This window comes from Phoenix dactylifera, chromosome 1 (assembly GCF_051530095.1).
Source record: "Phoenix dactylifera cultivar Ajwa chromosome 1, Ajwa_hap1_PhDact_Kaust_v1.1, whole genome shotgun sequence".
NCBI classification, from domain to species: domain Eukaryota; kingdom Viridiplantae; phylum Streptophyta; class Magnoliopsida; order Arecales; family Arecaceae; genus Phoenix; species Phoenix dactylifera.
In genome coordinates, this window is record NC_143190.1 from 58,595,865 (window position 1) to 58,619,746 (window position 23,882).

Consider the following 23,882-nt stretch of genomic DNA (forward strand, 5'->3'; position numbering starts at 1 on the left):
GCGTAGGGGATGGTGCGAGTGGGGCCCCTCTGGCCCAGCAAAGCGGTGGACCGAATATCAGCAGGCATAAGCATAACCTGCCTCAAGCTTTGGAATCCAAAATTTTGGCAAGGGTTTGGAAAGCAGACAAGTGGGGGATTGCAGCACAGCAGCGAAGATGGAATAACTTGACTTCTTCTAGAGCACATTTAAACTGTGTAGCTGTTCTTGTTGAATCTGCTTTTGATTTTCTACAGTTATGTCTCTGCTTTGCATGGAATATTTCTGTAATATTCTTACACTGAAAAATAAAACTTTTATTTCTTTGAGAAGAATATAATTTAAAAAATGTTTTTTGATTGGGTAAATGCATATCTATTTTTCTAGAAGATCATGCAGAAAATCTACCTCTAACTTTGACAAGTTGTCATTCGAATCACCCACTTGCTCAAGTTTAGAGGGCTCTGCTGCTACTGGAAAAGAGAGAGCTTGATGGGGACTCGGCCGATTTAAAAATTTATGATATATCTAAGCATCCGCATGCATTTGGAAGACAAAATTCGGCATATATCTAAGTATTGCATTCTCATGATTAGCTTAGAAAATAATATATGTTTGAGATATCAACTGCAGCAAAGGAACTTAGCCATCATGGCGTCCCTCCTCTGGCCAGGCATATGAATAGAAAAACGTCGTATCAGCTTAGTTACAGGGTCACATATCATGGAGTACTGCAACAAAATTTTCCCAGTTTTCATCGAGCAAAACTTTGGAACCTTGATAAAGGAGGAAGGATCGCAATCCCTTGATGGTACGAGTGATTGATTGGAGATCCGTGTTGGGACATGAGTGAGGGACATGACATGAGCCCATACCTGTTGGTGTGTCGCCTTTTGCTCTCGGAGGCATCCAAGCCTCAAAAGATCACCTGGTCTCGTCCGGACCAGTAGAAAAAGATCCCGAATCAGTCACCCCCCCAAATTGCAAAAGGAAAAAGCTGTGTTCTTTGGGCTTTTTCTCTCCAAAAGCCGAAAGGCACGCACCCACCAAAGTGACCAAACTGCAAGTGGGAGGAGCGAAATGACCAAGGTCATGAATGATTTATTCCAGACGACAAGACGTGATCACAAAAACTTGACATAAGAATATGTCTTCCTGGCAAATATTATAGACTCAACCGAACCAAATCTGCACCATGTTCTCTCTCTCTCTCTCTCTCTCTCTCTCTCTCTCTCTTTCTCTCTCTCTCTCTCTCTCTCTCTATATATATATATATAGATAGAATATTGTTCATAACCCGGATCCAAATTATTACAAATATGCCATGGGGACAAACCTCAATTCACTTGGAATGCTGTTCATTCATAACCAGATGTATCATCTGGTATAGGTATGAATACAAAAAAAAAAAAGTCGAAAAATAATAGAACTCGGAGCGCACGAGGCAACTCTCTCTCTTCTGGAGTGGTTGGCCACGTATGATGCTACCCAATCCGTAGCTCCATTATTGGCCAACCTGATTCATTTAATGACGATCAATTTAAAGGGCTCACCGAAATTCTAGCATTGGCTCCTTCAAATCGCCTGCTGGTCCTTCCCACTGTCGCCATGCACCATGGGCCGTAAATAGAGTGGGCCGAACTCTTTCTGAGAGCAGCTTGCAAGTTGCTGTTACTAGCTGTCGCAGTCTATGATTGACCAGGTCTAGATTCTATTTTCGGTTGGACCACGTATTTCTCAGGGCTAAAGTAGCATAGCTTATTTTAGGGCCCATATAAAGTGAACCTATCATATTTATATCTATATCCATATTTTATTTATATCTATATCCATATTTTCTATTTTTTCGGTCATTGGCTGCATAATGAGAGATAGCCCTGCACAACTCCTACTCTAACCTCAATGAAGGCAGAGCTAACATACATCTTCTACTGTTTTTTTCCCCCTTAGAAATAAAATTTGATGAAGGCAGGATTCAGCTGAAGTCCCTAATGGAGTTCAGCCTTTTTGAAAATTTGCAATTGCTCTAGATTTCCAAACCAAGTTCATCAACTTTTACAGTACAGGTCTGATGAAGCATTTAAAAAGTTAGCTAGCAACCTCCAACTTATTGTACAATCTAAATTTTATTCTTTATTTTTGTAGCATATGCCTTTTGTGGTGTGTGAGTTGGCCAGGCTTTATCCTAGACTTGGTTTTGGGAATGGCCGGACCAAGCATCCATGCAGGCAAATTTACCTGGAAACTTAAGTTCAATTAATCAATTCACCATAATGATTGAGCATACTCTAAATATCGAACAGAAACAACATTAATTATGGCGATTGCCAGAGAGGCATGGATTTTAAAATTAATCTGTCTAAATATTTAATTTCTTAAAATTTTTGTTTGGTACTATTGCAAAATAGCTTCATCTAGGCAACTTTAATATTTCTTTTCTTTCAAAATTTTCTTCCATTTTTTTTTTAACAAGCAAAACTGCTGGCTGTAGTTGGTGATAGGCCTTTGATGAGAGGATGAGACCCCTAATGGGCTTATGATCGTTGATCCCTCAGTACACTGAAATGGCGGGCCTACAACTGTGGCCCAGAATGTAGAGTTTTTGTGTTGACGGATTACAAGACGGTTTCAGTGGCCTGCTCGCAGCGAAGCTATTGGGCTTGAACGAACGATGCGTAGTTCCGATATGAAAAAAAAATAAAGTGAGGGTTCGGCAGCAAACTTTCAATCTCATGTAGTGGGTGTCCATTTGGATAAAAAGAGAGTACTTGTCTCCTGTTTCCTTGGTTGGAAGATCATATTATTCCTTACCGAGAAAGAGTTAGCTTTCATTCTTAGCTTTGTTTGCGGTTGACTTGGATGGGAAGAAAGGAACAAACGAGTAAGGATTGTTGTGTCCACCTTTAACAACGAGGATCTAAAAATTATATAGTAAGAAAAATTTATAGAAGTTTTATAGCCAGAAAAAAAAACATAACCACGTAACTTTTTTTGATATTTCTTCTATCCCATCACTTCTAGATCCTTTTCACTTTATTTCTTGTCAAGACACCTGGGTAATTTAGTCTGCAAGCAATTCTGACTAATGAGATGATAGCCATTTGTTGAGATCTAGCTTTGAAAATATGCACGCAAACTACTTTATGAACCGTGTTTTTTTTTTTTGAATAAATTAAAAAAAAACAGTCATCAAAGACCTATCAAATATAAAGCTTCAAATAATCTGTCCTATTTTTTATCAGCTTAGCACTCTCAATGCAAGGTGATCCAATATGAATTAGAATTCTGAGCCCACAATTCACAGCCCAAAAGTCCAAGATCTCAACCGCCAGGCCTCCACCAGAAATCGATTCGTTCATCCTTCCCGGAACTCCCTCGTCTCGCTACTCACCCGGTGAGAAAAATCTCGGGTCACCGCCTCTATGACAACCCGCTGTCCGTTTCTCCTCCCCCTCTTCCTCCTCTTCCTCCTCGCACCGCCACCGCCGTCGGCGAGCGGCCTCTGGCTAGGGCAGTTGAAGACCCTCCTCTCCCTTTCCCGCTCCCTCCTGACCCGCGTCGCCAACGCCCGCGCCACCCGCGGTGACCTCGCCGGCGCCGCCCGGGCCCGGAAGATCGCCGACAAGCTCCGCCTCCTCGGCAGCGGCGAAGGCGGAGGTATCTGGTCGCTGGGCTGGGACTTCGCCCGGAACTATGCTTGGCGTGGCGGACTCCCCACCGCCGAGGTCTCCCGCGCCGCTTCTCAACTCCTGGCCGCCCTCGTCGAATTCTCTCGCATCGATTCGCCCACGGAGAAGGCCCGGTGGGCGGTCCGGAATTACCTTAACCTGCTCGCTCTCTCCAATTCTCTCCTCGAAAAACTTCTCCATGCCTTCTCTCGATCGGTAAGCGTGATTCTTCTCTTTACATCGATCTTTCTTCGAAGTCTCTGTTCTTGACTTGGTTTCACATTAGGGGCCTTTGAGGGAGATGGTGTTGGTGATTCAGGAGGAGGCAGCGGAGGGGGAGCTCATTAGGGATTGTTTGGAGGTAGGTGCTGCTGATTTAGAGGGCCTGGTTCGGATAGCTAGAGATCTCTTCTTCTCTTCCAATTCTTCTGATGATGGAGAACTCTAAGCTGCGGTCCTTTTGTCTCAGATTTTTCCGTCGACTGGTAAGTCTTAATCTCTCACTTCAGTTTATCTTGTTCCTTTGATTAGCTTTTTTTTTTTTTTTTTTTTTTTTTGCTAAAAGCGGGTTTTCATACAAGACGTGTACGAATACACCCAATAAAGTCAAAAAATACTAACTCACGGAGAGCCAGAGGCAACTCCCCCTCCCCCACCCACAGGGTGTATCCTGAGTGATGAGCCGCGAAGGCAGCCACCCAGTCGACTGCCCCATTGGCTTCTCGAAATACATGCTTGGCCTGAATGGCCACCCCAACCCCACACATCATCCCAATGTCCCGAACCAAGGGGTGGTCTGAGCCCTCACCCCTCAGCCCCTTCTGAATCCAACTGATGACTGTGGCTGAGTCGCCCTCCAACACAATCGAGCCAGCCTGCAAAGCCTGCCTCGCATATCGAAGGCCGGCCCAGGCAGCTCGTAACTCTGCCCCGGGGACCGACATGCCGAACAGCTGACAGCCCCCTGCAGCCACGACTCTGGAGTGCGGGTCCCGTATCACAAAGCCCGCACCACCTCGCGCGCCTCCATCCAAAACCGATCCATCGAAGTTGATCTTGAGGAAACTCGGGGGTGGGGGTTCCCAGGTGAAGAACACCATCTGAGAAGCTGCCGAAGCAGAAAGAGAACCCCAGGTGTCCCGAGCTATCAGAGGTCCATCTGAAGAGGATCTGATCTCCAATGCCTGTACGCGCGCTAGCTCCACCATCGAACCTCGGTGACACCCTGCGCTCACCGAGGGTACGAGCGTTCCTTGCCAGCCAGATCTGATGTGCTGTGCAAGTCGCTCGAATAGCCTCCAGACATGTCCGAGGGCGGACCAACCACTGCTGCATCATCTGTAAAAACTGAGGCCTCCCATACCAGACCTCCTGCGGGAACCCTGCCCACTGCCATGCCGACCTCGCCCACGTACACTGGAAAAGCACGTGGTCGACCGACTCCTCCACACTGCATGTCCCGCACTCCGCAGGGATCCCACATCCTCGCCTACTCAGCGCTGCTCTCGTCGGGAGGCGGTCCCACGCCACCTTCCATAGGAAGAGTGCAGCCCTCGGGTGGAGCCCTGACCTCCAGATCCAAGTGTAGTCCGGCCCTGGCTCATGCTCCTGCTGGATAACACCGGCGAGATCTCCCAATCGGACCCTGGATCGGCAAGAAGTGCCCCAAACCCTAACATCAGGCCCCCCATAGCCTGGCACCGGAAGAGACCGGATCCTCTCAGCTAGATGTCCCCCAAACAGCTGACGTAACCTGGCATCATCCCATGCTGACTCTCCTGGGGCCAGAAGATCAGAAACCCGCAGTCCCTCCGCCGCCGCAGCATCAATCATGGTCGGCCAGCACCTCAGTGGGACAGTGTCCACCCATGGGTCCGCAGTCACATCAATACTCCGCCCATCGCCTACTATCCACCTGGTATTGGCCGACACCGTCGGCACATACCTCCCAATCTCACGCCACATGAAGGAGACTCGCCGCCCACTCCATGCCACCTCAGAGCCGTCACGTCCATATCTGGCAGCCATCACCTGACTCCACAGCCCGTGTGGCTCTAGCAGAAACCGAGCTGCATGCCGAGCAATGAAGGCCTCGCGACGCTCCAGCAGGGACTGCACCCCGAGACCGCCCTCGCTGGTAGGCCGGCATACGTGCTCCCAGGCTACCAGATGCACCCCACGGCCTCCGCCATGTGACCCCCACAGGAAGCACCGCAACAGTCGCTCAATCCTCAGTAAGGTCGTCTTCGGAACCACAGTGTTGGCCATGAGATAAACTGGCATGGACCCCAACACTGATCTGATCAAGGTCAGTCTCCCCATCATAGATAGGGAGACTGCTCTCCATCCCTCCAACCTGCTCTCCACCCGCTGCACCAGGCTGGAACACTCTGCCACTCGTAATCTGCGGCCTGTGATGGGGACTCCCAGGTAGGTCAATGTCTCCTCCTGCTCAGGAATCTGCAAAATCCCACGAATCTCCTGTCTGACCCTGCTCTCCGTACTCGGGCTGAAGCGGACAGCTGACTTCTGGAAATTGACTCTCTGGCCCGACGCCATACAGTAATCTGCTACCACCCTGCGAAGGACCCGTGCATTAGAAACCCGCGCCCTGGCCAAAAGAAGACAATCGTCAGCGAAGAGTAAGTGGGAAAGAGGACTAGCCCCCGGGGCGGGAACATAGGCCTCCAGCTCCCTACGGGCACACACCCTCTGCAAATCACGAGACAAAATATCAGCACAAAGGATAAACAAGTAAGGAGATAAAGGGCATCCCTGACGCAGCCCCATAGTAGACTCAAAGAAAGGAGAAGGTGTGCCATTGACCAAAATCGAAAACTTTGGCCCCCTGACACACCCCAGCACCCAGTCGATCCACTGCCTATGGAATCCGTACGCCTCCAGTGTCTGCTGAAGAAATCTCCATCTGATCCTGTCATAAGCTCTCTCCATATCCAGTTTAATAGCCATCAGGCTATGTCGCTTCGATGCTCGCTGAAGGTCCCACATCATCTCCTGAGCCAGCAGAACATTATGGGAAATGTTTCTGCCAGCTATAAATGCCCCCTGCTCCTGACTAATGATGCCAGGCAGAAGGGGCTTCATCCTCCGAACCATAATTCTGGCCACTACCTTATACAAGGTAGTGCACAAGCTAATGGGTCTGAAGTGGCAGGGCTCGGCCGCCTCCTGACGCTTCGGAATGAGCGTGATGAAGGTAGCCTTCCAATCCCCTGGCATCACCGCCTGGGAGAAGAAGCACTGAATGGCCTCAACCACCGCTATCTGAATAATACCCCAATATCGTCGAAAGAAGAACGGGGGAAACCCATCTGGTCCCGGAGCCTTGTCTGGAGCCAAAGCCCAGACTGCCTCCTGTACCTCCTGTGCCGACACCGGTCGGACCAGGGCTGCGTTCTCATCATCCTCGATCCTCACATCCATCCGCGGAGGGATGGGGTTGCTGTCGTCGGACTCCTCCTCCTCCGTCCATCTGGTGCGGAAGAAATCCAACAAGATCTGACGAATGGAGGGCTCACCTTCCACCCGATGTCCCGACCTATCTCGCAGCGAGTGAATCGAGCTCCGCTGCCTCCGAATAATCGTAGTCCGGTGGAAGAAACTAGTATTGCGGTCACCCTCACGCACCCACTGGACTCGAGATTTCTGATGCCAGAAGATCTCGTGCTGTCGTAGAAGGGAGTGGTGAGTCGCTAGAAGCCCCCGAAGGTCGCCCATATCGCTCGTCGAAAGCGTGCCTTCCAAATCTTCTTTCGACTGCAAGTCGGAGATCGCGGCCTCAACCCCCTCCACTCTCCGGAAGATATCGCCCACAACCTCGCGGTTCCATCGCCGGAGATGCCTCTTGGCCAACTCTAGTTTGCGCGACACCCGGTGCATAGCGTCTCCACGCACCGGGAGGCGCCATGCATCACGTACAATATCCCAGGACTGGGGGTACGATAGCCAAACCTTCTCAAAGCGGAAGGGGCTATGATGCCTGGGTCCCAGTGATGTAGAAATCAGCAGGGGGCAGTGGTCCGAGGCGATCCGAGGTAAGTGAGTAACCCTGCAGGTAGGAAAGAGAAGAAACCAATCTGGGGACGCAAAGGCCCTGTCCAGACGCTCCCAAACCCTAGCACTGCCAAGCTGATTATTGCACCAAGTAAACTGAGGTCCTGAGTAACCTAAGTCCACCAGGCCAGTGCGTGACACAAAATCACGGAACTCCCTCCTGTCCACTCTATCCGTGAAGGCTGCCCCTCCCCTCTTGTCACCCGAACTCAGGATGCAATTGAAGTCACCAACAACAACTGTCGGGACACCCTGGGCAGTGAGACTAGCAATCTCCTGCCAGAGGACTCTCCTGACCCTGTGATTAGTGCTTGCATACACCCCACACAAAACCCACGGAGGAGCATCAGGTGCCGATACAACCATAACTACCTGTTGAGAGCAGTTATGGAAGACATCAAAGGTCGCCACCCCACGCCTCCACAGGAGCAAGATACCTCCCGACAACCCCTGGGACTCGACTGCGTATGTCTCCCAGTCCCTCCCCAGACGTCGTCTCAGACGTGCAAGCCCCTCACCAGATAGCCGGGTCTCACTAAGGACACAGATCTCTGGGCACTGAATTTGCACTAACCATTTGAAAGAAGACATGAAGGACGGCTTGGCTGCCCCCCTACAATTCCAAGCTAGGATCCTCATGGATCACAGTCCACAAAGTCGGCCTCAGACCCATCCTCCCCTTGGTACGCGGGGCCGGCCTCAGGTACGATGCCTGGGCCCATCCCCTGCTCGTCAGGAGTGGACTGCATGACTGCCGCCCTGATACGCTGCACAGTAAGCATGTGGTCCGTACCCTCTCCTGGTCTCGGTGGCGCGGCCTGACCCCCCTCCGGAGAAGGCCGGAGGTGATCCCTGGCCCTACTCCCACTAGAGGAGGCTTCCCCCAGCTCACCCGCAACCAGGGGCAGAGGGCCAAACCGGAAGACTCCAGCGGGGCCAGTACCACCCTGCGCATCCCATGGCTGTACCTCACTCAGGGGGGCATGGCCACCGTGCGAGTCGGCCCGGCCCAACAGCTCCCGGGCCCGCTCTCCCGCCGCTGGGGAGGCCCGCAGGTCCGGGGCTGATCGAGCACGCAGCGTGCCCCGCGCTGCAGACGCATCCCGAGTCGCACCCGGCAGCCCACGGCCCCGACGTCCCCTCCCCTGGGCCCGGCCGCGGGCCAACAACGCGTCAGCCCGCTGACCCACCGCAGGAAGCGCACGTAGGTGATCCCCCCTACCTGGGCCACCGTGCGGGCCCGGGTCCACCGGTGGCCTGGGCCTCTTCTGAACTTGGGCCCGGGCCACAGCTGGCCCACCAGACCCGATCTCAGCCTGCATCAGGACATCCTGACTCGGCCCTGGGTCCGCTCGCATGGGAGTGGTCCCCCCGCGTCGGTCCTGCTCGGCTGGCTCGACCTCGTCGTCCCCGAGCAAGTCGTCATCGGCCAGGTCCACCTGAAACGGGCCGAGAGGAGGGGCTAGCTGGATCCCTTCCCCCTCCGCTACCGACGGCGATCGACGCCGAGCAACCTTAGCCGGCTTCTGCCAGCCGGCCGTGTCTGCCGGAGAGACCGTTGCAGGCGATGATGACGCCACCACCGGACCCCCCGGCCGACCCGCAGACGACCCAGCCTCATGATCGGGCCCGGGAGGATCCTTCGGCCGCGGTGGCAGGTCCCCCCGAGGGATCTTCCGCCGTGTTGCCACCATCCAGGGGCCGTAGACTGGCCCCTGGACGTCCACCCCACCACCGACGGTCGGCAAATTCGGGTTGTCCCCCGCCTCCATTGCCGCCGGATGCACCTCCCTGTGTGCACCCGCTACCATCTGGAGACGGCATGTCACCTCCGTATGCCCCATTCGCCCGCAACTAGGGCAGAGAACAGGGACATTCTCGAAGACGAAGGGCTGCCACCGCACCTTCATCTTCCCCTGTATTAGCACCCCCGGCCGCAGCGGTTCAGTGGGATCAATCGCCACTTTAACCCGGGCGAACCCCATCGCCACCTGCTGCTCGGTAACTTCATCCACCGCCACCGGCTGGCCGGCGCGAGCCGCGATGTGGAGGATGGTCGACGTCGACCAATACTCCGGCGGTAGTCGCGGCAGCCGGAGCCATACCAACGCCCTGTTCACCGTGCCATCCCCCGGCTCGAAGTCCGGCACCCACGGGCTCATGGCGAGCAGTTGCCCCGCCACCACCCACGGCCCTCCCCTGAGAGCCCGATCCCGGTCCTCCGTCGACCGGAATCGCAGGGCGATGTAATCGTCCGCTAACGGGACAGCCACCACTCCTTCAAGCTTCGCGCGGGAGGCCACATCCTTGGCCACCCATTCCGCCGGAATCCGGCGGCTAAAACTCCTGACAATCGCCGCCCGCCCTTCCCACACCTGCCGGGCCGCCTCTATCGGCTCTTCCGGCGGCCGCAGCACCTCTGGGAAGCGGCGGCTCAGGCGGTCCACCTCCTCGGCCGTGGGCCAGTGGGTAATCCACGGCCCCGGCTTCGACCAGGCATTAGGGCGCACCCCACGACCGGTCGGCTTCGATCTGGTAGCAGTGGACTCACCGTTGCCTCTCGCCATTTCCTCCGACGCCTTCGCCGCCGTCTGCTTCCCCTTGCGATCCATGCCGCTACTGCCCACCTGAAGACACAACAAACAGGTCAGGGGGACAGAGTGTACCAGTATACACCCCTCTTCCGGTGTGGTCCGCCCGGCGCCGGCGTTCTTCCTCGGGTTTCCTCCTCGGTTGCCAGACCCCTGCCGCTCGCCCGCTTACAGCCACCCCAGGCTCTCGACGATCAACCGAGGACTCCCCAAGATCCCCGCCGGCCAGCCGACCCACACCGCCCACCGGAGCACCAAGTTCCCCGGTCAATCAGCTCGCGAGCGCCGCCGACCAGATAGCCGTTGGGAGCTCTCTCTCTCTACGCCAGAGTTTCTCTCTCAAGAAGACCAGATAGCCGCTCTCTACGCCAAATTAGCTTTGGTGTGCTATTCGTATCCATCAATTAGTAGCTTTGCTGAAAGCTACCAGCAATTTGGGTGGATGCGAAATTTTAGATGAAAATTGATGAGTATTAGAAGCATATAAGATCAAGATAATGCTCTCTTTGCTAAACTAGAGATATCTGCTAACCTAGGGAATGGAATCTCGAAAAAAAATTCAACTTTCTTCAGAAGATGTATTTTTTTTTTTTTTTTTTTTTTTTTTTTGAGGAAGTCATCCGAGCGAGTTGGATTCAGTGTGACCCTTAACATTTGAAAAAACAAGTTGGGTAGGGCGACAACCTTCTCATTTAGAGTTCAACTTTGTAATGCTTCCAAGATGTGTTCGAACTTCAAACAATAGTTGAAGGATATCTCTTTATCGAGGTAATTTGAGACTTGAGCTAGCGATGATTTAGAAAGATGACGTCTTGACCTGGCTGAAAACTTTCTGCAGTTTGAGAGCTTAACAAGTAACCACTTGCAGCATGATACTAAATCCATACCCTTGTGCTATGGGACAAAGGTGCTATGCGCACTCGGATGCACTTTTTGCACTTTAGGCGCAACCGTTTCATCTGTTATGATAATCCTAGTGCCCACAACTAAGTGTTTGTGCCAAAGCGATGTGATAGGGAGAAGGATTTTCTTCAAGCCACTCAACTTGAATTTATCAAATAAAATAATAAACAATAGGAATTATAGAAAGTGGGCCTCTTCTTTAGCTTCATTATTTTTTCATGATCCATAAATTATGGTACATGTCACGAACGGAAAGTAGAGTTTATGAATTTGAGTGGTTGGAAAAGTAGAGCCTATACTCTTTACTTTCTCTCTCTCTATTCCTGTTTTCCAAAATCATGGTATATGTCCTTTATTTTATATAGTGAAGCCTTCTTTATTTGAGTCAGATTCTTCTTCTAGCTAAAAAAGGAGAAAATGAAAGTTCTCTACCATTCTATAGAGGTTTGTTATTTTATTTGATTTGTATTCTCCTACTTGTTGGAAGAGGATGAAAACTTTCCTCTTCAATTTTATCTTTAGTCGCATTGCTATATTCTTCTTGGATTAAAAGTTATGGTTTTTTTTGAAATTTCGCTACTCAATTGAGTCTTGGATATGTCGATTTTTGCTCCCGAAACTTGTTTGAACCCAACAAGTTAGATGATCCTCCTAAATCGCAAAGAAAATAGGTTAAATGCAGAACATGAATTGCCATCTCCAAAGGGAAACCCAGGTCCAGAGAGTTTGTCATGAAGTAACAGGTCATCTTGTTTTTCAACTTCCATAGACACTCAGTGACAATAAGATATTTACGTAAACATATATGCGTATGAGGGATCCAAAGAAGAGAAAAGGAATGATAAGAGATTTCAAATAGACAAAATAAAAATCTACATTTTTGTAGCATGCTATATCTTTTGCGAGATGACAAGGATTCTAATGAAATAAAACTTTGATGGATGTCGTATATATACCTATGACAATATTGTAGAGACGTATGAGGGAACTTAGAGCTAGCTTGTTCAATGGGTGGTTACTGATTGATATTTTCCTTGTACTAATCAGAGTATGGCAAGTGTATAAATAAGAAACATTGGAAATCCAGCGAGCAAGAAACAACTTTACAGGCAGATTAAGGAACCTATAAGGAGAAGTGTCACATGCTTTTTTTTTTCTGGTGTTTTTTTTTTGTGTGGTTTTTAGTACATACATATTCAAGATTGAGGCATATCAAATTGCATCCGCCTGGTGTTTATCAGTTCACAAAAGTTTTGCTCCGAAATGAAGTAATCATGCTTATAAGATATTGATGGGGGGCAAAATGGATCGTCCTGCTCAAGGCAAGAGATCGTCCCATCTCGGCTGGGCAGACCACAATGCCGACCAGGCAGGACCTCGGTCCTGCTTAGAACCTGCCCGATCTCGGACTCCGCCGAAGGCCCAGTCGACCTTGGCCGGATCTCTTCGCTACTACGACCTGCAACAACCTCTCCTGATGCTTATAATGACGTCTTGGGCCCGATCTCGGAATGCTCTGCTGTGTCGGTTGCAGGCCAAATAGCTCCCTCAACCGTAGGACTATTCGCTGATGCACCTCGATCGAGCTCGGGCGCCCTTTATATTCATCGACGCGCCCTGATCGAGCTCGGGGCGCCCTTTATATTCACCGATGCGCCCTGACTGAGCTCGGGGCACCCTTTATATTCGCCGACACGCTCTGACTAAGCCCGGGGCGCCTTTATATTCGTCGACGTGCCCTGGCCAAGCTTGGGGCGCCTTATCCAACAACGTGCCCCGGCCCTCGAGCTCGGGGCGCCCTACCGAGCAAACCTCGGAATCGGGGGAGCTAGGTCGACCTCAACACCCGCCAAGCCGACCTCGTCGAATATATGATACGACCTCTCATCAAGCTCGGCCTCGCCCACGACTGCATCCACGTGCGTGCCCACGTCTGCCTACGTGGCCGTACATTACAACGTCATCGTGCCATGCTTTGTTTGCTGGTCGACGACAACCAAGGACAATACCATGCTGCTCCAGCCATATCCTGCCACACCTATCAACGCCTTACCGTCCACAGGAACGGCATACGTCATGCGTCTCAAGTAAGCTTTAGCTGCGCGCCATCCATTTAAAATTCATCTCCTCCTCCGATGAGGACGGGTCATACCTTTGCCACCTGAGCACCTCTACGGAGACTATAAATAGCCCCATCAGGTAACACCTAGGGGGACTTTTGGACAACTAAGATCCACTCTAATTTGAGCATCGGAGGGCCCTCACCGGGAACCACCGGTGAGGCTTTGTACAGGTACGCCGTCGTGCGGGAGGTGGCTCCCCTTTCTCGACTCCCCCAGCTCCCTCGACTCCCCCAGCGTGATCACCCTCGGGCCAAATTTGAACCACAATATTTGGCGCTAGAGGAAGGGCCTAAGTTGTGATCATGAAGCTAAGGAGTCACGGAGCTCCAAATACATCGAGTAGCCGGGTACCAGCACCCGACAACTTGCTTCAAAGGCCACCCCTTGCAACGTCTGCACCGGCGGACCAGATTCCTCAGGTCCCGCCGGAGCAGTTTCACCTGCTCGCCCAGTAAGTCCAAACACTTACTACGGTTGTTCAAGGCCTCCAGCAGGCACGAACTTCGTCCGTCATCGAGCTCGGTAAGAAAGTCGAGGAATTGGAGCGACAAATCCAGACGCTTCGGGATCAAGTCGTGGAGCGCCATAAGGAGCCTGGCTGGGTAAGGAGCAAATCCTTCCAGCGCAAGAGAGATCCTCCTCGACTTGAGAGTCCGGCTCGTCCAAGGTCTCCCCTCCAGAAACCCGAAAAATATGCCCGCTCCAAAGATTTGGGAAGTACGCTCCTATCACATCCACCCGAGCAGAGATCTTCATGGAGATCGAGGATCGCGGCTATCTCCAGCTCTTATCAAGGATGCGACCATTAGAATCGCGGAAGCGCTCGAGCAAGTATTGCTGCTTCCATAGAGACCACGGCCATGACACGGAAGACTGCCACCAGCTCTGTGATGAGATCTAGGCCCTCGTCCATCAAGGACAGCTGGTTTGCTTTGTCCGTGGTCAAAGTCGACGGGAAGAAGCCTGAAGAACAGAGCCCAAAGTCGCGCGAGGGGCAGAACGACAACACGCCCCATCGCGGGCACCATCAATGCTGTAACCATGTGCCCCACACGGTGGCGGCTTCTTGACCTAGGGGGGCAATGGCGAAGCCCTGATCCCCATCAGCCCGGATCTAGCGGACCAGAGCTTACGAGCTGGAATCTCTAGACGGAACTTTAGTCCCCCAAAGTTGAAACTCCAAGAATCTCAAAATATATTATTAATGAGAATTATTTTCCGGGACTCCTTTGAAACGTCTCCGAAACGTCTAGATGAATTCGACGCACGACATGAGCAACAAATCTACAAAGTCGCCCCTCAAGCTTGGCTCGGGGTGCCTTGCAGTGACGGCTGCGAGCCAAAGGGCTCTGCGACTGCAGGTTCCAAATCTACAAGGTCGCCCCTCGAGCTCAGCTTGGGGCGTCATGCAGTGACGGCCACGAGCCAAAGGGCTCCACGACTGCAGGTCCCCAATCTACAAAATCACCACTCGAGCTTGGCTCGGGGCACCTTGTAGTGATGGCTGCGAGCTAAAGGGTTCCGCGACTGCAGGTTCTAAATCTACAAGATCGATTCCCGAGCTCAGCTCGAGGAGTCCTGCAGTGACGACTGCGAGCCAAAGGGCTCCGCGACTGCAGGTCCCCAATATACAAGGTTGCCCCTCAAGCTCGGCCTCGGGGCGTTCTGCAGTGACGGTCGCGAGTTAAATAGTTCTGCAACTGCAGGTTCCAAATCTACAAGGTCGCCTCTCAAACTCGGCTCAGGGCGCCTTGCAGTGATGGCCGCGAGCCAAAAGGCTCCGTGATTGCAGGTTCCAAATCTACAAGGTCGCCCCTCGAGCTCGGCTCGGGGCGCCCTGCAGTGACGGCCGCGAGCCAAAAGGCTCCGCGATTGTAGGTTCCAAATCTACAAGGTTGCCTCTCGAGCTCGCCTCGGGGCACCCTGCAGTGATGGCCGCGAGCCAATGGGCTCCACAACTGCAAATTTTAGATCTACAAGGTCGCCCTTCGAGCTCGGCTCGGGGCATCCTGTAGTGACGGCTGCGAGCCAAAAGGCTCCGCAACTGCAGGTTCCAAATCTATAAGGTTGTCCCTCGAGCTCGGCTCGGGGCACCCTGCAGTGATAGCCGCGAGCCAAAGGGCTCCACGACTGTAGGTTCCAAATCTACAAAGTCGCCCCTCGAGCTTGGCTCGGGGTGCCCTGTAGTGACGGCCACGAGCCAAAGGATTGCGCGACTGCAGGTTCTAAATCTATAAGGTCGCCCCTCGAGCTCGGCTCGGGGCGCCTTGCAGTGACGGTCGCGAGCCAAAGGGCTCCACGACTGCAGACCCCAATCTACAAAGTCGCCCCTTGAGGTTGGCTCGGGGCGCCCTATAGTGATGGCTGTGAGCCAAAGGGCTTCGCGACTGCAAGTTCCAAATCTACAAGGTCGCCCCTCGAGCTCGGCTCGGGGCGCCTTGCATTGACGGCCGCGAGCCAAAGGGCTTCGCGACTGCAGGTTCCAAATCTAAAAGGTCGCCCCTCGAGCTCGGCTTGGGGCGCCCTGCAGTGACGGCCACGAGCCAAAGGGCTCCGCGACTGCAGGTTCTAAATCTACAAGGTCGCCCCTCGAGTTCGACTTGGGGTGCCCTACAATGATGGCCGCGAGCCAAAAGGCTCCATGACTGCAGGTTCCAAAACTACAAGGTTGCCCCTCGAGCTCGGCTCGAGGTGCCCTGCAGTGACGGCCGCGAGCCAAAGGGCTCCGCAACTGTAGGTTCCAAATTTAGAAGGTCTCCCTTTGAGCTTGGCTTGGGGCGTCCTGCAGTGATTGTCGCGAGCCAAAGGACTCCGCGACTGCAGGTTGCAAATCTACAAGGTCGCCCCTCGAGCTCGGCTCGGGCGCCTTGTAGTGACGGCCGCAAGCCAAAGGGCTCCGCGATCGCATGAAGCTTCGCCGACACGCCCCGGCCGAGATCGGGATGCCCCATCGACCGCAGGTGCCTTGATCTGAGCGGAGGCGCCCTGCCGAGTCTATTAAGAGCTGAAAAGGCTCATCGACCGCAGGCGCCCTGTCAGGTCTATTAAGAGCCGAAATGGCTCATCGACCACAAGTATCCTGATCTGAGCGGGGGCGCCCTGCCAAGTCTATTAAGAGCCGAAGAGGCCTATCTATAACAGCACGCCCCGACCAAGTTCGGGGCGCCATCTACGACAACACTTTCGAGCTCGGGGCACCGTGTATTCTTCAACGACACGCCGCGAGCTCAGTCTTTGTGTAGAGGCCTGAAGCAGGCCTACCGCTTGACCTGGGCGCTTAGGGAGCGCCAGTGAACGAGCTCGGAAGCAGTAAGCTCTTTACCAACTTAGCAAGCTTGCCTAAGCTGGGAGTGAAGGCCGAGCACAGTAACTTGGCCAAAATTATCTGGTAGCACGGAGGCTAAACCAGCAACTTAGTTCGGATTCTGTTGACTGAACACAGATCCACCACAAGACAAAATAAGAAAAGCTCTAATGCTAGGTAAAATTTCAGAAGACAAAGTGTCGAAAAAGTATGTTTCATTGATGTTGAAAAGCCAAAGCCAGGTACAATCGGTGCCGACCTTAAGGTCGGATTGGACACCAATTACAAAAAGGCCTAAGCGGCCGACTTACAAAAGAAGAAAAAGAAAACAAACAAGAGGGAGCTTAGTCAACTTGGGCAGCTTCGACGCCGACCTCAGGAGCAGCTTCGACAGCGGCTTCAAGAATGTTATCCGACCCGACTTCAGCGGTGATCTCGGCAGTATCCCCGTCCTTCATTTTAGCTCTGCCCAGATTCGGTTGGAGGCCGGTGAGGTCGACTCCAGGGCAGAGCCGTTGGGCTTGATCACGACAGTTCTCAAAGCCCGAGATCATAGCACTGGTAGCCCTCTCCGCCAGCTCGTCAAGGTACTTTTTGGACTAACGAAAAATTCTCGATGACCTCCCGGGCAGATCCCCCATGAGCCTTTCAAGTCGCTCGGCCCTCAGCCTCAGGGCCTCGGCTTCATCCCGCTGGCTGTCTAGTGCAGCTTTAAGCTCAGAGATATAGCCTTCAGTGGCCGAACAAGCCCGGGCATGCTCAACTTCCATATCTCGAATTCGGGCTAGTCCATCCTTAATTAGAGCTTCGACCACCCTTGCTTTCTTCTTGGCCTTTTGATGCCGCTGCTCAGCGGCCGCCGCCCTCTCCTCAGCCTCGTGCTGCCGCTGCTCGGCGGCCGCTGCCCTCTGCTCGGCCTCACACCGCTGTTGCTCAGCAGCCATCGCCCGTTATTCGACCTCTTGTTGCTGCTGTGCGGCAATTATTGCTTGAGCCTCGGCCTCCCGTCTCCAAGCACGGCATGCTCTATCCTCGACCGGAGTACCCTCATTTGCCTCCGGTAATCAAGCATGCCAGACACTAGCATGTCGACTAAGTGGACAAACTGGCACAAAAGATAAAATATCAGCCGAGGTCGAGCACTTAAAGAAAATAAAGGAAAAGTGGGAGGGCGACGTTACTCACCATGATGCTGGCAGAATAGGCTTGACCGGCGAAATCGTTAAAGTTCGCCTCCTCCATTTGAGCTCGATCGCGTGGAAGTATGACAAGCGCATAAGCTCGCGGGCAATGTCATCGGACTCGAGAGCCATGTCGTCCTTGAACAGATGACACTCAGGCCGGAACTGCCTCCTCTCGGGCTCAGAGGGAGTAGAGTCGACCCCAGCTAAGGTCGGGACCTCAGGAGGAACCGGGACCCCGGCTGAGGTCGGGACCTCGAGAGGAGTCGTGGCCCCAGTAGGGACCTCGAAAGAAGTTGGGATCTCAAGCCCGCTCCCCGGCTCGAGACCCAATTCGCGCAGTCGGGTGGCCTTGCGAGCCTCCCGAGTTCAGCCGACAGACATGGCAACCACTTGCTCAGTAGTGCCCCCTGCCGTTGATGGGGGCACCTCGACCTCCACTTAGGGGACCTACTAAGACCCAGCCCGAGCAAGGTCGGCAGCATCAACCTGAGCGAACTCGCCCCGCTCAATCCCAGAGCTAGAGGCAGCTCTAGCCCTCTTCGACTTTCTCTCGGACTGAGCTCCGTCCGAGGCGGCCACCCTCTTCCTGTACCTGGCCATCAAAGTCTCGGCGTCGAAAATCATCCTTGCGATTTCTAGCAATAGAAGACTTAGTTAAAATCCAACATGGAAAAAGGAGAAGAGAAGTAGCTGCGCCGCCCTTACCCTCGGGACGAGCCGAGCTTAGGCCGACATTCAATAAGGCCTCCTCGCTGAGTAGGTCAGGAAGGCATGGAGTTCCTTTCAGCCTGAGCAGCCTGCCTAGAATGCCCTGCTCAGACTGTGATAACTTGGGGAGCTTGTTATTCACCGCGGTCCATGGAAAGCTCCAGGTCGGGTTAAACCCCCATGACCGCTCGGAGGAAACAAAAAAGAATTTATCCTTCTACCTATGAATGGAAGAATGAACGCCCTGGAAGAGTTTGTGGCCTTTCCGGAAAAAGAAGTACCACCATCCTTTGTCTGCGGGGTTGTCTTTTAATATAAAGCAACTCTGAAAGACGCTTATCAAGGGGATAGACCATGTGCAAGGCAGAGAGCGAGAAAGCCAATTATCATTCTCCACGAGTTTGGAGCGAGCTGTGCAGGACGAGGCGGTAAGCCGTCAGGAGCTCGTTCACAAACCAGTGCAGAGGAACCTCAGTCCTGCTCGAAGTGTTTCTACATACACTCCGATCCGACCTGTAGGGGGGTCGGCGACTTGAGCCCCGGGCTCTGGGAGCTCAAGGACGAACTCAAGAGGAAATAAGAATCGAGCCCGAACCGGACCCAGCTCCTCTACACTGATGCTCGAGCCGGTTCCGTACAGATCTTGGTTCACCTCGAGCTCAGCCTCCTCCATATCTGAAGAAGCCGGGGCTCGGGATGAACCTGTACAGAGCATCAGGGTCCTTTTGGGCGACCTCATTGTCTTGGTCACAGAATCAAAAAAAAGAGAAAAGACAAGAAATTCTCCGAGCGACTGAAAAGGGATAAAATACCTACCCAAGTGTCCGCCGAAGAAGATGACCGAGAGAAGGAGGATCGTCGGGAATCGAGAGCAAGGTTCGTCGCGAAGGTCGCCGGGAAGCTTCAAAAACACCAAAGGAGAAGCTCGAACACCACGACAATGGCGGCCAGAAAGAAGAGTGGGGGCAAAAGAGATCAAATAAGGACCCTAGGGTCCCTCCTAGGCCTTATATAGCCCACTACAATGGCTCTGATCGGCTAATCTAAGCGATCAAGCGGCCGAATCTCGCCGCGTGGCAGGCCCAGAAGTTTCCTCGGCAAATCTTTTCGGATCGCGGTACTAAAAGTCGATCATCATAGGGGACGCTTTGGAGAATGGGACATTAATGATCGGCCCCTCGTGTTCCATCAGGCAAAGCGTTTCGGAGGATGGGGCATTAATAATTGACCCCTTGCATTTCATCCAGCAACACCTCGGAAAGAAACGCGCACGTGGCACATTAAAAAGCTCCCACGACCGTTTCTGCTTGGAGTAACGTGGCAACCTAAGCCACTCGAGCCCGGCTCAGGAAGCCCGGCTCGAAGCCATCAGCCCCAATAACACACCATGTGCCCTGCTCGGTGCACGCATATTCATGAGCACTTAGCCGCGACGCAAGACGACCAACAATTCAACTATTTCCTTCGTTCGAACCAAAGAGTGACTCGACCTTGGAAGTCGGAGGGGCAAATGATGGGGGGCAAAATGAATCGTCTTGCTCAAGGCAAGGGATCGTCCCATCTCGGCCGGGCAGACCACAACGACGACCAGGCAGGACCTCGGTCCTGCTCAGAACCTGCCCGATCTTGGACTCCGCCGAAGGCCCAGTCGACCTCGGCCGGATATCTCCACTGCTACGGCCTGCAGTAATCTCTTCTGATGCTTATAATGACGTCCCAGGCTTGATCTTGGAACGCCCTGATGTGTCGGCTGCGGGCCAAAGAGCTCCATCGACCGTAGGACTATCATATTCACCGACGCGCCCCGACCGAACTCAGGGCGCCCTTAATATTCGCCGACGTGCCCCGACTGAGCAAACCTTGGAATCGGAGGAGCTAAGTCGACCTCAGCACCCGCCAAGCCGACCTCGCCGATTATATGATATGATCTCTCATCAAGCTCGGCCTCGCCCACGATCGCATCCATGTGCGTGCCCACGCCTGCCTACGTGGCTGTACATTACAACGTCATCGCGCCATGCTTTGCTTGCTGGCCGATGACAACTAAGGACAACACCATACTGTTCCAGTCATACCCTGCCACATCTATCAATGCCTTACTGTCTACAGGAACGGCCTATGCCGTGCGCCTCAAGCAAGCTCTAGCTGCGCGCCATCCGTCTAAAATCCATCTCCTCCTCTGATGAGGACGGGCATACCTCCACCACCTGGGTACCTTTACGGGGGCTATAAATAGCCCCATCCTCGGAGGACTTTTGGACCAACTAAGATCCACTCTAAGTTGAGTGTCGGAGGGCCCTCACCGGAAACTACCGGTGAGGCTTTGTGCAGGTACGCTGTCGCGCGGGAGGTGGCTCCCTTTCCTCTACTCCAGCCGGCAGCTCCCTCGACGCCCCCGGCGCGATCACCTCGGGCCAAATTTGAACCACAATAGATATAATAACATGTGGTCAGTGATTAAATTTAAGATGAGACTAGTGCAGTTAGACCACTAAGGAATAAGATAGAAAAAGCATATCAATGCTTTCATCTTATAGAAGAATCAGTACAAATGTGAAGTGGCACTTCTATTGCTGTTGCATTGTTAATTTTTTTTAAAAATATCATTTTAGATATGTTTGAGCATTGTTGCTCATTCTCTTAATTAGGAAACAAACAACACAAGTTTAATCATATGAAAAGAAAAATGTCTAACTGCATGAGGAACTGAGGATTTGAAGGTCAACATTTGATCATGTTCATGGATTTAATATGAATAGTATTCCGTTTCTTTTATCTCTTGTTGGATCCTTTTTGACAATCTCTATCCTCTAGCATATATAATTATGTGGATCGATGATCTTGGTTGTCATTACTATTGGACAAAAAGCCAAACTATAAGTTAAACACTGTTTTTTCCATATAGAATAGGCATGACAGAGATGCTCTTTTCCACTGGAATCATTCATCATGGATTGATCATGTTCTAGGGGGAAAAAAACTTTATTCAACTCAGACATACATTTTTCCCCTCAACCCCCCCCCCCCCCCCCCCCCCCCCCCCCCCCCCCCCCAAAAGAAAAAGAAAAAAACCCTCAGGTATACAGCTAACCAATCTTCCTTTAATCTAGCATAGGTTAGATGTATTTGTTTTGATTTTTGTTTTCATATTATTATGTTTTTTTCAAGTAGTGCATGGTGATTAGTTCTTTATTCACATTTATGATAGATATAACTAATTCACCAACTCTTTCCCATAGGATCCAGATGGACATGTTGCTCTCTTTGGTCTAACAAGATGTTAATGAAATTGTCAGGGGAATTGTCTTGATTTAAAATGGCAAGTCAAGAACTTAAGATTGCCCGGCTGATCCAAACCTTTGGATGACGAATTGCTTACCTGCCCATCCAGAAGCTTACTTTATCTTAAATGAATGAATGCATCAGAAAAAAGAAATGCTTTGAGATGTGATGGTGGATAAAAATATGGTGAATGGTTCTTCCTCCTGATGAAAGTCAGCTTGATATAGATTCAGACAATCTAGTGCCTATGAAAGTTAACCTGATTTTGTTCAGATAGTCTGTAAATTCTTTGGAGAACGAAGAAGAGATCCAAGATGTGCTTGTGTGCTACACCGCTCTCTAGCATAGACAACGATAAAACAGAAAATTTGTGATCGAATTTAGTGAAATGATGCTTGACCATATGTGAAATTTCAATCAATTGTCTCTACTCTCTTTTGGAGGGCAAGTTTTTTGCAGTGCGAAGCATTCTTTTGTAGTTTTTCAGTCTTATGATCTGTTGTAAGGATGGCAGTTTTTTCATTCTGTTAATGATATTATTATCCATGGTCTATTTTCTATTCCAGCCAATGACAACTTATGTGATACTACAGGCATCTGAAAAATTAAAACCTTAAATCCTTTTGGAATCTGTTGAGGCCCTGTGATTCTGTATGCAGCATGTAAGATGACAATGACTCCCAATTAGATGGGTTTGCCGGAATCTTAGAGAATCGTGCTGCAGTTGGCAGGGATAAAGCTGCATTTGTGCGCCGCATTGGTAGGTATTGGATCAAAGTTCTAAGCCCTGTTCAACTTCTTACACTGGTCTCTTGTCTTGGGACAAGCCTTGATTCCTGGAGGTGACGGTGATGCAGGTTGGACGAGAACAATGGTCCAAGTTTTGCGTAATCCAGCTGTAGCTTGGAGCTGTTGGTCTGCATTTTATTTGAGATACATAGATTCTGCCTGATAATGTTATTTCACAATTTATTGTGCTCAATGTATAATAGGATCAACTCAACTATCGAGTTCTTTGTTTTCTGCTTTAAATCTTTTGTGCAAATTAAAGTCAGTCAATGACTTAATCTCAGCTTAAACTAATTGGTCTTGGAAGTCCGGTTTCAGTAATGAAATCCAAGCACCCCTGTCAATATCTTTTTTGAGTGGTAACTGAGGAAGCAACCCCATTGGATCTCTTTTTGAGAAAAAAACAATCCCATCAATTGCAGATTTGTGTCGAAGAAATCAAACATGAAATGATGCATCTTGCCATTAATCTCAAGGCAACACAAGGGTTATACACTTTTTTATAAAAAACTCTTCTGCTAATTGAGAACCGGCATTTGGAGAAAGTAGTAGCTCTATATTGAAGTCGCAACCACTTGCATGTCAGCCTATGACCTTGGCTTCCTTCCACTCCTCTATAAATATCACCTCCCCATGTTCTTCCGGGCATCAGACGTCGTTTTCTTAGTAAGTGTGCACTGTGATGCTGGTAAGGAGTGCATTAATTTCTGCATGTCGCCAAGTCAATGCCAAGAGACCCACCGAGTTCAATGGCTTACTTTGTCTCCCCTCCTCTGTTCTCTCAGCCAAGAGTTCCAGAAAACTAATACCTCCAGTTTTTTCTTGCCACCCACCTCCCCAATGGCGTGATTCCAGCCAGCACCGGAATAACTCTCTCAGCCATGGTGGGGTCCCTCTTGCTGTAAGTTTTGGACGAAGGCCAACAAATTAAGAGCCTTCTATTTAAACGTGGAAATAAGTGTTCAACAGCAGACCATGTGGGCGAGAACCCCTCCTTCGGAAAGAACTTAAGCACTTGTGGATGCCTCTCCCCTGCACCCACATTCTCTGGAAAATTGTAAATAAGAAAGCCTGCCCAAATTATCTTCCAGACTCGGCATTGATGATGGTCGGTTGGCCTCTTAAAGGTTGGTCCCTAGTCTCTGAGAGCAACTGCTAAGCTTAGTTTATGGATAAATGGTGGTGAGTTGGGTTCCAGCACGAACTTTGCTGCCCAACTTGTTGCGGAAGGTACAACGATCGATGTGTCGGTATTTGGATCTTTCTGAGAGAATGAA

The 23,882-nt window shown here is 51.5% G+C and overlaps 1 protein-coding gene across 7 annotated transcripts; it reads left to right on the plus strand.

The window, feature by feature from the left end:
* Nucleotides 1–3,171: 3,171 nt before the first annotated feature.
* On the plus strand, nt 3,172–22,911 carry LOC103717208 (adenine phosphoribosyltransferase). 7 transcript variants are annotated; one of them, XR_015971613.2, is made up of 4 exons: nt 3,172–3,863; nt 3,934–4,132; nt 22,476–22,576; nt 22,674–22,911. XR_015971613.2 is itself a non-coding variant. In XM_039125408.3 (3 exons), exons 1-2 carry the CDS (start codon nt 3,402–3,404, stop codon nt 4,093–4,095), a joined length of 624 nt encoding a protein of 207 aa, XP_038981336.3. In that variant the 5' UTR covers nt 3,172–3,401; the 3' UTR covers nt 4,096–4,132; nt 22,476–22,911. The 7 variants fall into 7 exon arrangements, 4 of the variants coding, with proteins under 4 accessions (XP_038981336.3, XP_008803731.4, XP_038981335.3 ...); XR_005511409.3 differs by having other exon boundaries at nt 3,173–3,863; nt 22,410–22,580; XR_005511408.3 differs by having other exon boundaries at nt 3,173–3,863; nt 22,410–22,576.
* Nucleotides 22,912–23,882: the final 971 nt, after the last annotated feature.